Source organism: Tupaia chinensis, unplaced genomic scaffold (genome assembly GCF_000334495.1).
Source record: "Tupaia chinensis unplaced genomic scaffold, TupChi_1.0 Scaffold000423_1, whole genome shotgun sequence".
Classification (NCBI taxonomy): Eukaryota; Metazoa; Chordata; class Mammalia; order Scandentia; family Tupaiidae; genus Tupaia; species Tupaia belangeri.
Genome location: NW_006159928.1, coordinates 8,060,345 through 8,073,588, shown reverse-complemented (window position 1 = coordinate 8,073,588; position 13,244 = coordinate 8,060,345). Strand labels below are relative to the sequence as shown.

The window sequence follows — 13,244 nt, the reverse complement described above, 5'->3', positions numbered from 1 at the left end:
TGGAAATCTCTCTTCCTATTGCTCTGAGCAAGTATGAATCCCTTTTCTCTTTTACACTGAATAATGGAGGAAATATATTCTAAAACAATTTAGACATTTTCTCTTTTTTTCAGTTTCTGTAGATGTCGTAACCGACATTCTATTTTTACTGATCTGTTCAGAAAGACATTTATAGTGAACAGAATTTGTTCGTAAGATACTAAGGAAATTTATTGTGCAAAACACTCAAGAATAGGACTTCAGGTAATTTAAGTAATCATGATTTTACTACTGTCTAGAGAGGTAGTCACCAACTTTCCAGGCACCAGGGACCAGGAGATAATCCCTCCATGTACGGGGAAGATGAGGGAGGGAAGTTGGTCCTGGGATGACCTAAGTGCACCACATTCACCGCACACCCCATTTCCACCACTGCCACATTACAGTATACACTGAAACAATCACATGGAATAGGGTTCATGCACCCGTGAGAATCCAGGACCAGTGCTGATCTGTCAGGAAGCGAAGTCCAGACAGCACTGTGAGCGGTGCAAACACAGGAAGCCTTGCTCTTCCGCTGCCCACCCCCTGCTGCATGGTCAGCAGTGAGAATTGGGGAAACAGGCCGTAGACCATACTGGTCTGCAGCCAGGGCTTTGGACGCCTGGTCTAGAGTGATGAGGAGGAATGCCATCATAGGGAGGCATTTGAAGACAACCTGGGAAGCTTTTACAAGCTGCACATTCTTTGCCCTTGCTCCAAAGGCCAGCCCTTTTTATTAGTGGGGTGACAATAATGCCATACATAGAACTGTCACCGAGTAGCAATCAGGATGAACACTTTAGGAAAAGTTTTCAATTAGCAATAATCGCGCCTCGGATAAACCTCATTGGCTACGATACTGCCACTGCGCAAAGCTGGCAGGATGAACACTTTAGATACATTCTTTTATCTCATTTTTATAGCAGCCATGTGTAGTATGAGCTGTATTTTACAGAGGAGGAAAGGGATCTCAGAGAAATTAAGTAATTTGTTCAAGAAAGTGGCAGCCATAATGATCATATTGGAAATGTTTCCCATCCTTTGATGTAACGGGGAAGGGAAAATGGGTAAAAACTATTGACCTAGAAGATACAAGGGTGATCTATTCCCACCTTTCAGTGGTCAGTGTTCTGGGCCTTCCCGTTCCTGTTAGAGTCAAGATTCAAACACAGGCAAGGCTCCTGGTCTCTAAAGCTCTTGGTATTTCCTCTTTTGAAACTGTCTAGGGTGAAGGACCAATTTTTATTATCTCTAAGCTGATATATACTGATGGTTTTATAAAGTCCAACAAAATGAATTACTAGAAAGAAGAGATTAAATAGAAGTACACATTTTGTTATTAGATTCGGCTGATACAAAAATAGCTCTTAAAGTTTCTATGCTTACTCTCAAATTCCTTGATTTATCTTGTCACGGACCAGCACCAGTTTGTAGACCAGCAAGGCTTTGTATCCCATGCTAGTGCTCAGCACTATAGGAGTGGAAGTTTGCCAAGATTATCACTTCTATTTCAAATAGCCATAAAAAATTATACCACACAGGCAAAGTGTGTGATACACTGGGATACTCAACCAATACTGATTCTTCTTACACCTTTCTTATCAGTTAGCATGATTCAGGTAGAAAGCCAAGAAGCTAATCACCCTCTTAGGATGTGACATTTCTAGAGCTTCTTCTCAATCACTAACGAGACCTCATATGCCATTATGTTATTCACAGTATATATTATGAATTCAGTTTAGGTAGATGGGTTTGTACTCTACTGATATATTTGTTCGTTTCCTACAGAAATCAAGAGGTCGTTATAGAAATTTCATTTGAGACATCTCCAAAATCTTCTGCTCTTCAGTGGCTCACTCCTGAACAAACTTCTGGGAAGGAACACCCATATCTCTTCAGTCAGTGCCAGGTAAAATGAAATGATCAGTTATTCAGAAAATTACCAGCACGTGCAGTTCAATGAAGCAAAATGGACAGTGGTCTTATAGACATGTGGTTTTACTTAGTATAGTGTTTTAACTTATTTTATATTATAAAAACAATATTTTAATTTTATTGATTGCTATTAGCAGATTCATATATTATTTTTTAAATTCGACTTTCCTTGAATTTGGAAACATGTCTACCCAGATTGGACTACCTAGGTCTTATTAACCAGCATCTAACACAGAACTTGCCATCGAAGAGACACTCAATAGATGATCATAAAATGGAAAAAAAAATTAATTGAACAGAAATAATGTCTGAGAATGAAAGGGGTCCACTGGAAGGCATTCAGACAGAAAAGCCAAGAAGCTAATCACCCTCTTAGAATGTGTTATTTCTAGAGCACATGCATCTAGTGTGATTTTCACACTGCCAGATCTTGGACTCAGACCACATGAGGCTATGTGGGTGTCTAGCACCTTAGCCATTACACCACCTGCTGGCCCTTCCATGGGTATTTCTTTTTTTTTTTTTTTTTTTTTTTTTGTGTTTTTTGGAGAGGTTTTTTTCTATAGGGTGCGTGCACTCGCCAGAAAGACAGAGAGAGACAGAGAGACAGAAAGGAAGAAATCACCCCCCCTGGGGGGATGGCCATGCCACAATCCCTTCTCCTCCATTCTTCTCCCAGGATCTTGGGTACGCACGCACACATGCCCCATGTGAATTTAAGCCACCTTGTCTTGGACTCGAACTACATGGGAGTCCAGCAACATAGCCATTACGCCAACTGCTGGTCCCTTCCATGGGTATTTCTTATAGAATGCCCATAAGCTAAACTTGACAAGAAATGCAGGATTCATGAGTGACAAAAAATATGAATTTTGAATATATGATTCCATTCTTTTTTTTTTTTTTTTTTTTTGCTACAGGGCACATGTGCTCACCAGAGAGAGAGAAAGAGACAGAAAGTGAGAAATCATCCCCCCCAGGGGGGATGGCCACACTGCAATCCCTTCTCCTCAATTTTCCTCAGGATCTTGGGCACGCACACACACGGGCCCGGCATGAGTTTAAGCCACCAGGTAATTCCTTGATTTATCTTGTCACGGACCAGCACCAGTTTGTAGACCAGCAAGGCTTTGTATCCCATGCTAGTGCTCAGCACTATAGGAGTGGAAGTTTGCCAAGATTATCACTTCTATTTCAAATAGCCATAAAAAATTATACCACACAGGCAAAGTGTGTGATACACTGGGATACTCAACCAATACTGATTCTTCTTACACCTTTCTTATCAGTTAGCATGATTCAGGTAGAAAGCCAAGAAGCTAATCACCCTCTTAGGATGTGACATTTCTAGAGCTTCTTCTCAATCACTAACGAGACCTCATATGCCATTATGTTATTCACAGTATATATTATGAATTCAGTTTAGGTAGATGGGTTTGTACTCTACTGATATATTTGTTCGTTTCCTACAGAAATCAAGAGGTCGTTATAGAAATTTCATTTGAGACATCTCCAAAATCTTCTGCTCTTCAGTGGCTCACTCCTGAACAAACTTCTGGGAAGGAACACCCATATCTCTTCAGTCAGTGCCAGGTAAAATGAAATGATCAGTTATTCAGAAAATTACCAGCACGTGCAGTTCAATGAAGCAAAATGGACAGTGGTCTTATAGACATGTGGTTTTACTTAGTATAGTGTTTTAACTTATTTTATATTATAAAAACAATATTTTAATTTTATTGATTGCTATTAGCAGATTCATATATTATTTTTTAAATTCGACTTTCCTTGAATTTGGAAACATGTCTACCCAGATTGGACTACCTAGGTCTTATTAACCAGCATCTAACACAGAACTTGCCATCGAAGAGACACTCAATAGATGATCATAAAATGGAAAAAAAAATTAATTGAACAGAAATAATGTCTGAGAATGAAAGGGGTCCACTGGAAGGCATTCAGACAGAAAAGCCAAGAAGCTAATCACCCTCTTAGAATGTGTTATTTCTAGAGCACATGCATCTAGTGTGATTTTCACACTGCCAGATCTTGGACTCAGACCACATGAGGCTATGGTCTAGTCTAGCACCTTAGCCATTACACCACCTGCTGGCCCTTCCATGGGTATTTCTTTTTTTTTTTTTTTTTTTTTTTTTGGGGGGGGTTTTTTTTTTAGGGGTGGGGCACTCTCACGAAAAAACAGAGAGACAGAAAGGAAGAAATCACCCCCCCTGGGGGGATGGCCATGCCACAATCCCTTCTCCTCCATTCTTCTCCCAGGATCTTGGGTACGCACGCACACATGCCCCATGTGAATTTAAGCCACCTTGTCTTGGACTCGAACTACATGGGAGTCCAGCAACATAGCCATTACGCCAACTGCTGGTCCCTTCCATGGGTATTTCTTATAGAATGCCCATAAGCTAAACTTGACAAGAAATGCAGGATTCATGAGTGACAAAAAATATGAATTTTGAATATATGATTCCATTCTTTTTTTTTTTTTTTTTTGCTACAGGGCACATGTGCTCACCAGAGAGAGAGAAAGAGACAGAAAGTGAGAAATCATCCCCCCCAGGGGGGATGGCCACACTGCAATCCCTTCTCCTCAATTTTCCTCAGGATCTTGGGCACGCACACACACGGGCCCGGCATGAGTTTAAGCCACCAGGTCTGGAAGTCGAACCGCAGTCGACTACATGGGAGTTTAGCAACATAGCCATTATGCTAACTGCTGGTCCCAGTGATTCCATTCTTATTAGCATCAGCACTTGAAATACAGGTAAGAGATTTCAGCCAAAATTAAGAAATTATTACAGTAGACAGGAAACATATAGGTATGGTTTCATTTGATAAATTTATTAATGGTTGTTCTCTTCGCATATTTGCCTGGTGTTCTAGTCCTTTCTGTTGCTAATAACGAATTATACCTGAGTCTGAGTAATTTGTAAGAATAGAGGTTTAGGACCTGACAGATGGTGTAGTGGTTAAGGGTGCTGGACTCCCATATGACTGACCATGGTTCGAGTCCCAGACCTGGTGGCTTGCTTTCTCACTTTCCCTGTCTCTCTGATCAAACTGGAAAATAATAATCAATTAAGTTAAATAAAATAATTCTAAAAAAAAGAATAGAGATTTATTTGGCTCACAGTTTTGGAGGTTCAAGGTCAAGGAGTCACATCTACTTAGGGTCTTCTTGCTGGTATACAACATGGCTGAGGTATCTCACATGTCAAGAGGCAAGAACATGTCTCTGTTTTTGTCTGTCTCATTTCCTTTCCTTATCAATCCACTGAGATTCAATATCGAGGGCCTCACTAGAGGCCTAATCACTTCCCAAAGTCCTCACCTTTCAATACTATAACTGAATTAGTTCTCCTTGTATTGTAATGCCTTCACAATTCAACCAAATCTTAACACGTTAATTATGAGGGGGACACATTTAAACCACAGCACCTGGGCTTGGTCTTACACAACGAAAATATAAAAACTCTGTTGCCTTTGAACTCAGTAGACTATCTCAGTGAAATTGACTTTCCTTTGTACCCCGGCAATAGATATAGACTTACTTGTAAACAGTTTAGGGTATAAAATTATAGGCATTCTAGCCATTCTTATTGGAACCAATGTTAGTGACAGATTGTTACCCCGGCAATAGATATAGACTTACTTGTAAACAGTTTAGGGTATAAAATTGTAGGCATTCTAACCATTCTTGTTGGAACTAATGTTAGTAACAGATTACTGTGGAAAATATCTGTCTACATATTACATGAAATACTTTCCGTGAAAGAATATGTCTAGATGGTACCGAATGAAACTATTCTTTCTCGTTTTGTTTTTGCTTTCAAAGTTTAGTGCAGGGGCCAGCAGGTAGCATGGTGGCTAAGGTGCTGGACTCCCACATGGCTGATGGTGATTTGAGTCTTGGACCTGGCGGCTTATACTCTCACTTTCCGTCTCTCTCTTTCTGTATCTCTATCTGGTCAAATTAAAAAATAAAAGGATAATGAATTAAATATAGAATTCTTTAAAAAAGAAAAAGTTCAGTGCAGGCTTGAAATGTTAAGACTATAGCAATGATTCTCAAACTGTGTTCCATTAGATGTTAAGTAAGTAACCACAGAAAAAATGGATTTCATGTTACAGTAAGTGTGAGAACTCAAAGAGGTTTCTTTATTATACATCTTTTTAGGCCTTCAGAAATTGAATGTTCCTAGTGGTTCTCCAAGACGGAGTGATGTGCCATGGGGTCTCACGTTTACACCTGAGCAGAGCCTTTCTTCCTGGGTTCGCTAGTACATGCCACTGGGCTCTGTGTTATCAGAGCAGAGTAGGAAACACTGCTTGGTCACCTGCTTGGTCCTTCAACTGAAATATGAGGCTTGACCATGGACTGAAATGAAAACTCTTGAGTTTTTTTATCCACAGATCTATTTTTGCTACTTTCAAAGATCCTAAGAGATGAGAGACCTATTTTTACTTTTTAAAAGAATGTGTCGAAGAACATTACTGTAATTGTAATAATTTCTTAATGATGTGATTTATATGAAAAGGTAATAGCCGTTGATTTTTTTATTCTCCCCTCTCCCAGGCCATCCACTGCAGAGCAGTACTTCCTTGCCAGGACACTCCTTCTGTGAAATTAACTTACACTGCAGAGGTAAATATCACAAATTATTGACCAAATTAGATCATCTTGATAAGTAAATGTGGTATAAGCGATAAGCGGAGATGCTAATTGAATTTGTAGAGCTAGAAATACTTTACTTAATGAAATTAAGTGGGATCCATTCTGAATCTCTGTTTTAAAGGTAGTTGAAATGTTTAAGTGTAAAAAGAAATGTATACCATTCTGATTTTTAAAGGAATTCAGAATTCTGGATCTAAAAACAAGAATGAAAGAACCATTTTCTTTTCTAACTTTAAAGCCTTGAGATTTGCAGTTTAAGCTTCCTGTAAGTGTATTCTGTCATCACATAAACTATAGGCCAGCCCCATGGTTTAGTGGTTAAGAGAGTTGAATCCCATTTGACCAACTATGTGTTTTGAATCCCAGCTCGGATGGCTTAAAAAACATACCAGGCAGGTGTACGTGCATGCCCAAATTTCCACAACCTGGAGAAATGGAAAAAGGATTGTGGCCTGACTATGTGCCATTACGGAGTGCTTTCTCCCTGTCCCTCTCTCTGCTTCTCTGTCTCTCTGGTGAGCACATGTCTCCTCTGGCAAATATAAAGAAAAAGGAGAGACCAAAAAAAAAAAAAAAAATCTATTCTAGGTATCCTATTGAGCATATATTGTAGATTAATCTGTATACTTACACCTGTTGTAGGTGCTGATAATCCTTTTGGTAAACGATGAACTATAATTAATCAATTAACAGTATTCCAGAGACTAGACCTATTTAGACCAAGCAAACAGAATGAGGATTAACCTATTATTTATGGGATCATCTTGATCAAAACCATCCCTGGTATAGGATATGGATATTATACTTAGAAGCATAGACTCCCAGGGCTTTGGACTCCTCTCTATCACTTGGTAACTATATGAGCTCTGGCAAGTCTTAGGACCTTCAGCCTCAATGATCTCATGTGTATAACATACCGCTGCCTAAATGGAGGGAGGAGGCCGAACCAAATTATTTCCTGACTGCTTTTGAGCTCTAGGATCTCTGACTTTTATAGTACCAGTTCTGGTGCTCCTGGTTCTGGGCCTCTGTCTGTAATAGTTGAATTCTGGGCTTTGAGAGAAGAACATGGCAGTCTAACATTATTGGAATGTATGCTTACTATTAGGTTGTCAAGAAAGTTCTGATGTATTTTTTTATGCAGAAATGCATCATGACTTTTCAGACCCCAATGGATCATTAATACTCAAGGAGCAGGCCTTTCTTCTGGCATTTATTAGAAGTAAAGCTTTCAGGATCCAGGTGGTGGTGTAGCAATAATGCACTTGGAGCCACATGGGAAGGATCCTGGGTTTGTGTCCCGGGACCTCCCTGAGCACATCAGGCACCCATGTGCATGTGCCTATGATTCTGAGAGTAGTATCAAGGTGTGAAGGCCCTGTTGGGGGTGTGTGTTCCTTCTCTTCTCTCTGTCCTTCTCTCTCATGGAAGAATAAATAGAGAAGGAAAAGAAAGCAAAAAAGGAAAACTTTCAGAATATGATTTTCTATGGTTTGCTCCATAAGGATCTTTTCCGTACAAATTTCCAGGACATACCGCTGCCTAAATGGAGGGAGGAGGCCGAACCAAATTATTTCCTGACTGCTTTTGAGCTCTAGGATCTCTGACTTTTATAGTACCAGTTCTGGTGCTCCTGGTTCTGGGCCTCTGTCTGTAATAGTTGAATTCTGGGCTTTGAGAGAAGAACATGGCAGTCTAACATTATTGGAATGTATGCTTACTATTAGGTTGTCAAGAAAGTTCTGATGTATTTTTTTATGCAGAAATGCATCATGACTTTTCAGACCCCAATGGATCATTAATACTCAAGGAGCAGGCCTTTCTTCTGGCATTTATTAGAAGTAAAGCTTTCAGGATCCAGGTGGTGGTGTAGCAATAATGCACTTGGAGCCACATGGGAAGGATCCTGGGTTTGTGTCCCGGGACCTCCCTGAGCACATCAGGCACCCATGTGCATGTGCCTATGATTCTGAGAGTAGTATCAAGGTGTGAAGGCCCTGTTGGGGGTGTGTGTTCCTTCTCTTCTCTCTGTCCTTCTCTCTCATGGAAGAATAAATAGAGAAGGAAAAGAAAGCAAAAAAGGAAAACTTTCAGAATATGATTTTCTATGGTTTGCTCCATAAGGATCTTTTCCGTACAAATTTCCAGGAAAATTCTTTCATAGTTTTTAGCAGTATGTTTTAGTTTCTCCTTGAAGAGTTCATCCATTTGTAATTATAAGTGTTTACTTTTAATATAAAATTATTCAGAGTTGTGTTCTCTGTCCTGCCGTGAGTATAACATCCTTTCAAATCTGTTTTGAGGGTGTGGAAGGGAGCAGGGGCTGGGGGGCTCTCATTACCAGGCATGGTGCTGAGCTCTCATCTGTCTCATTCCTTGCAGAAAGCTGGGAAGGATTTCTCTCATGTGATGGAGCAGCTGAGGCTCAGGGAGGTCCTTTGCCCAAGTCTGTGGATTAGTGCATGGCAGAGCTGGGGTTTTATCTAGTTTCTACCAAAACTCTGTTCTTAATATAAATGGATGAATGGATAGGTAGATATTTCAAGTTCATTAGTAAAGAACGCAGTTTTACGTATTGGCAATTCTGTTTACAAAACTAATAGATATGTGCTCTTTTTCTTTAAATTGCCCGAGGACACTTGTGTATGCTAGAGAGAAAGAAAGAGAGAGATCATTCTTTAATGGGGTGTGTCCATCCCATCAGGATTTTAGGCATGCACACACAGGGACCCAGCAGGTTTTTAAAAAACCCGCCAAGGCCTGGGACTCAAACCAAGGAGGGCTGTGTAGGATCCGCTTCCAAAGTACAGCACTGCAGCACCAGCTACGTATGTACTCTTGGAGTGTCATTGTTTATTTCTTATATAGTCAAGAAGGGGAAAAAGGTTATTTTACTTATATATAGTTTAAAGTATATAGACCTCTTATTTATAATGGGAAATGACTTTTTCTTCTTGGCTAGGTGTCTGTCCCTAAAGAACTGGTGGCACTGATGAGTGCTATTCGTGATGGAGAAGCCCCTGACCCAGAAGACCCGAGCAGAAAAATATACAGATTCCGTCAAAAAGTAAGACACCAGGTCTAGATTTTTGCTTTCGATGGTGGTAAACAACAAATAGCTTTTACCCATCCAGAGAGCAGAATTGCTTTTGAAATATTCCAGAATTTGGAAAGCAGCTTTCGTTTTCTGTTTTCATTTCTTTTCCTTTTGTGCTTATAAAGGATTTAATGTTCTGCTGACAGAGAGCATTGTACTGTGAAAGGAGGCTGCTGGATAGCTTAGTAGGGAGGCAGCCGGATTCTGTCTTCCCTTGTCCTGGTCAGTTGCAGGCTGCCTGTTCATTTAAGTTACTTTTCTCCATCCTGGAACTGCACTGTGGGCTTGTGGTTGTTTAGAGTGTTTATAGCAAAACTGTCTTAGACCAAAAGAGCACTTGGTTATAGTCCTTTAAGTCAAAATTCCTGTATAGTCGGTAACTTGACTTGAATCTTTGACCTTTAATGAATAGAAAGTGTGTGTAGCATGCAAGCGTGTGTGTTTGTATATATACACATACATACACATATGCAAGGGGACTTCAAAAAGTTCATGGGAATTTATATTGTGCTGCAGAATTTTTGAAATCCAGGCATAGTTTTTAAGATAAAGGTCATTTTCAGACCCTGGCATTTGATAGAAAGTGGACGAATATGGACGATTTATTGCTGAGTGAAGCGACTCAGATAATGAAAGAGAGACTTTGTATGTCTCCACTTAACATATATCAGCCGAAAGATCGGAGGACATAAAAGCACTGATAATATGGACACTGGAAACAGTGGGGGTAGGGAAGGAAATTAGCGCGAAAACATAGAGAGGTAAGACATTTGTGGGACACCGAAATGGTTTATTACCTGTTGTGATAATGTGTATACCGGTCTCAACTGAACTGGTCTGAGGTGTACTTATGTTGTGTAAATTCTCTTTATAAGCCTAATGATATATAGCAATTGATTGTGTATAAAACAAAACCAAACCATGAAAGCCTAAGAAAAAAAGAGGGGAGGATCATTGTTCTCCATGAAGTTTTTCAAGAATTCTTCATATGTATTTTTTGTGGTATGTATGTTTGCGTGTGGTACGTGCATGCATGATGTTTGAGACAGAGACTTACAGTCATGATCCTCCTACCTCAGCCTCCCGAGCAGCTGGGATCACAGAGTGGTCCACGCTGCCTTGTACGTATATTTTTAAATTATCTGACAATGGGCAATTTTACTCCCACCTTAGCTTCTGAAGTTTCAAGCTCCTGTCATTTCGGTATTTACTTATTGCTGGATTATTTTGTATGTCTCTAGAATATGCCAGCAGTGGTTTAAAACAAGAGGAATTTTTTTTTTTTAAATAAATGTTTTAAAAGTCAAGAGAAAAACAAAAACCATCAGGGCAAGCACAGTTGTTTTCTTATATGTCATTTTCGAGAAGTGCTTAAACTGTGCTTTTTAGTACTAGATACAATCATGTTTTTCACATGCCCGATGCTGTCTTTCCTGGTGGAATGAAAGAGAAATAGATATTCTCAAATGAGTTACGTCACGATTTTGAACTATGTGTTCCCTTGAAAGTGAGAACTATTTCAGAAGTACGAAAGGAACGTAATCCATATTGATGTTTGGAGATTCGAAAGGGATTGACCAGTTTTAAGTACTCTTTAATGTCTGTAAACACTCACACAAGCATGTGGTCTCTGTTTGCCCCACTTAGGTCCCGATACCCTGCTACCTGATTGCTTTGGTTGTTGGAGCTTTAGAAAGCAGGTGAGCTTTTGAACAAGTTTTGAGCATTGTGAAAAGATCAAGCCTTATTAGACATCTTGAACCTCTGTCAGAATAAATGGTAGACCAATTTGTATATTTCTCAAGCTATCAAGTTGACAGCTCTGGAAAAAGTCAAACCTAATTATAAAACATTAATAAAGTCTTTGCTAGGGGCCAGCAGGTGCTAGGGGCCACTGGGCTCCCACATGGTTGACCATGGTTCAAGTCCCAGACACACCGGCTTGAAACTCATGCCGAGTGTGTGTGTGTGTACCCAAAATCCTGAGAAGAGAGTGGAGGAAAAGGGATACAGTGTGGCCATCCTTTCTGGGGGAGTGATTTCATGCTTTCTGTCTCTCTGTCTCTCTGGCAAGTGCACATGCCCTATAGCAAAAATCTCTCAAAGAAAGAAAGAAAGAAATTCTTTGCTCCTATAAAACACGTGCCTGCTAGACAATTTCAAACTACATAAGGTGGTTTGCATTTGTGGCTCTAGTTCTATTTATATTGGATAGCTCTGGTTACTGCTGTTACCTCAGTGTAGGCTGTAGACCCATAGCTTTGTCATCACCTGGGCTTTGGTTAGAAATGCAAATTATTGGGCTTATCCCAGACCTACTAAATCAAAATTCATATTTTCACAAGCTCACCAGTTCATTGGTGCGCACATTACAGTTTTAGAAGCACCACTCTAGAGCCTGCTGTGTCTAGGACAGGATACCAAGGCACTATCTTTTTTTTTTTTTAAGAATTATTTTATTTGACTTTATAATTATTATTTCTTAATTTGACCGGAGAGAGGAAGGGAAAGTGAAAAAGCTAGCCATCTGAACCATGGTCGGCCATGTAGGAGTCCAGCGTCCTTAACTGCCATGCCACCTGCACACCAAGGCACAATCTTGTTTGGGGTTTGGTGTTATATAAATTTGTTAAGATGAAATTGAGATGAAAAAGATTTTTTTAAGAACCGTTTTATTGGGACAAGCAGAAGGCATAATGATTCTGTTGCTGGACTCCCACAGAGTTGACTACAGTTTGATTCCTAGACCTGGTGGCTTGAAACACATGGTGGGCATGTGTGCATGTGTGCCTAAAGTCCAGAGAGGAGCATGGAGGAGAAAGGACTGTGGTGTGATCATCCTCCCTGGGGGGATGCTTTCTCACTTTCTGTCTCTCTGTCTTTACGTCTCTGGTAAGCAAAGTGCCCTATAGCAAAAATCTGTCTCTCAAAAAAATTTTTTATTTCATTTTATTCATCGTCATTATTATTTTTTAAAGTTGATCAGAGATAGAATGAGAGAGAGGGAAAACGGGAAAGCAGGTCCAGGACTCAAACTATTATCAACCATGTGGAAGCCCAGCGCCCCAGCTACCACGCCTCCTGCCAGCCCCCAAAAAGATATTTTTGGTTTCTGATAGTATTCGTTGCTTCTTTTTTATAGGAGTAAAAGTATATAAAATTTAGCATCTTCACCATTTTGAAGTACAGTTTGATGTTAAGTATATTCATACCATTGTGAAACAGATCCCCAGAGCTTCTTCATCTTGCAAAACTGAATGTCTATACCCATTCAGCAACTCTTCCCCCTACCTTGAGTCCTTGGTAACTTATCATTATATTTTCCATTTCTATGGATTTGACTACTTTAAAAACCTCATATAGAGGAATCAAATAGTATTTGTCTTCTGAAGATTCTTTTTATTTTTCTTTCAATCTATCAGAAGTTATACATGCACTCACCAGAGAGAGAGAGAACAGGAAAAGTGAGAAAGCACCCTCATGGCAAATAATCATGCC

General features: G+C 39.8%; 1 protein-coding gene and 1 pseudogene across 1 annotated transcript in view; one reads left to right on the top strand and one right to left on the bottom strand.

Annotated features, from left to right (window-relative positions):
• LTA4H (leukotriene A4 hydrolase) overlaps nt 1-13,244 on the top strand; it is a gene marked incomplete in the record, with an annotated part of 46,840 nt that overhangs the window by 8,351 nt on the left and 25,245 nt on the right. Inside the window, 5 exon segments of the mRNA XM_014590268.2 lie at nt 1-31; nt 1,810-1,930; nt 6,551-6,619; nt 9,612-9,716; nt 11,394-11,446. Of these exon segments, the coding sequence (XP_014445754.1) occupies nt 1-31; nt 1,810-1,930; nt 6,551-6,619; nt 9,612-9,716; nt 11,394-11,446 (379 nt within the window).
• LOC114008976 (uncharacterized) lies at nt 749-898 on the bottom strand (annotated as a pseudogene).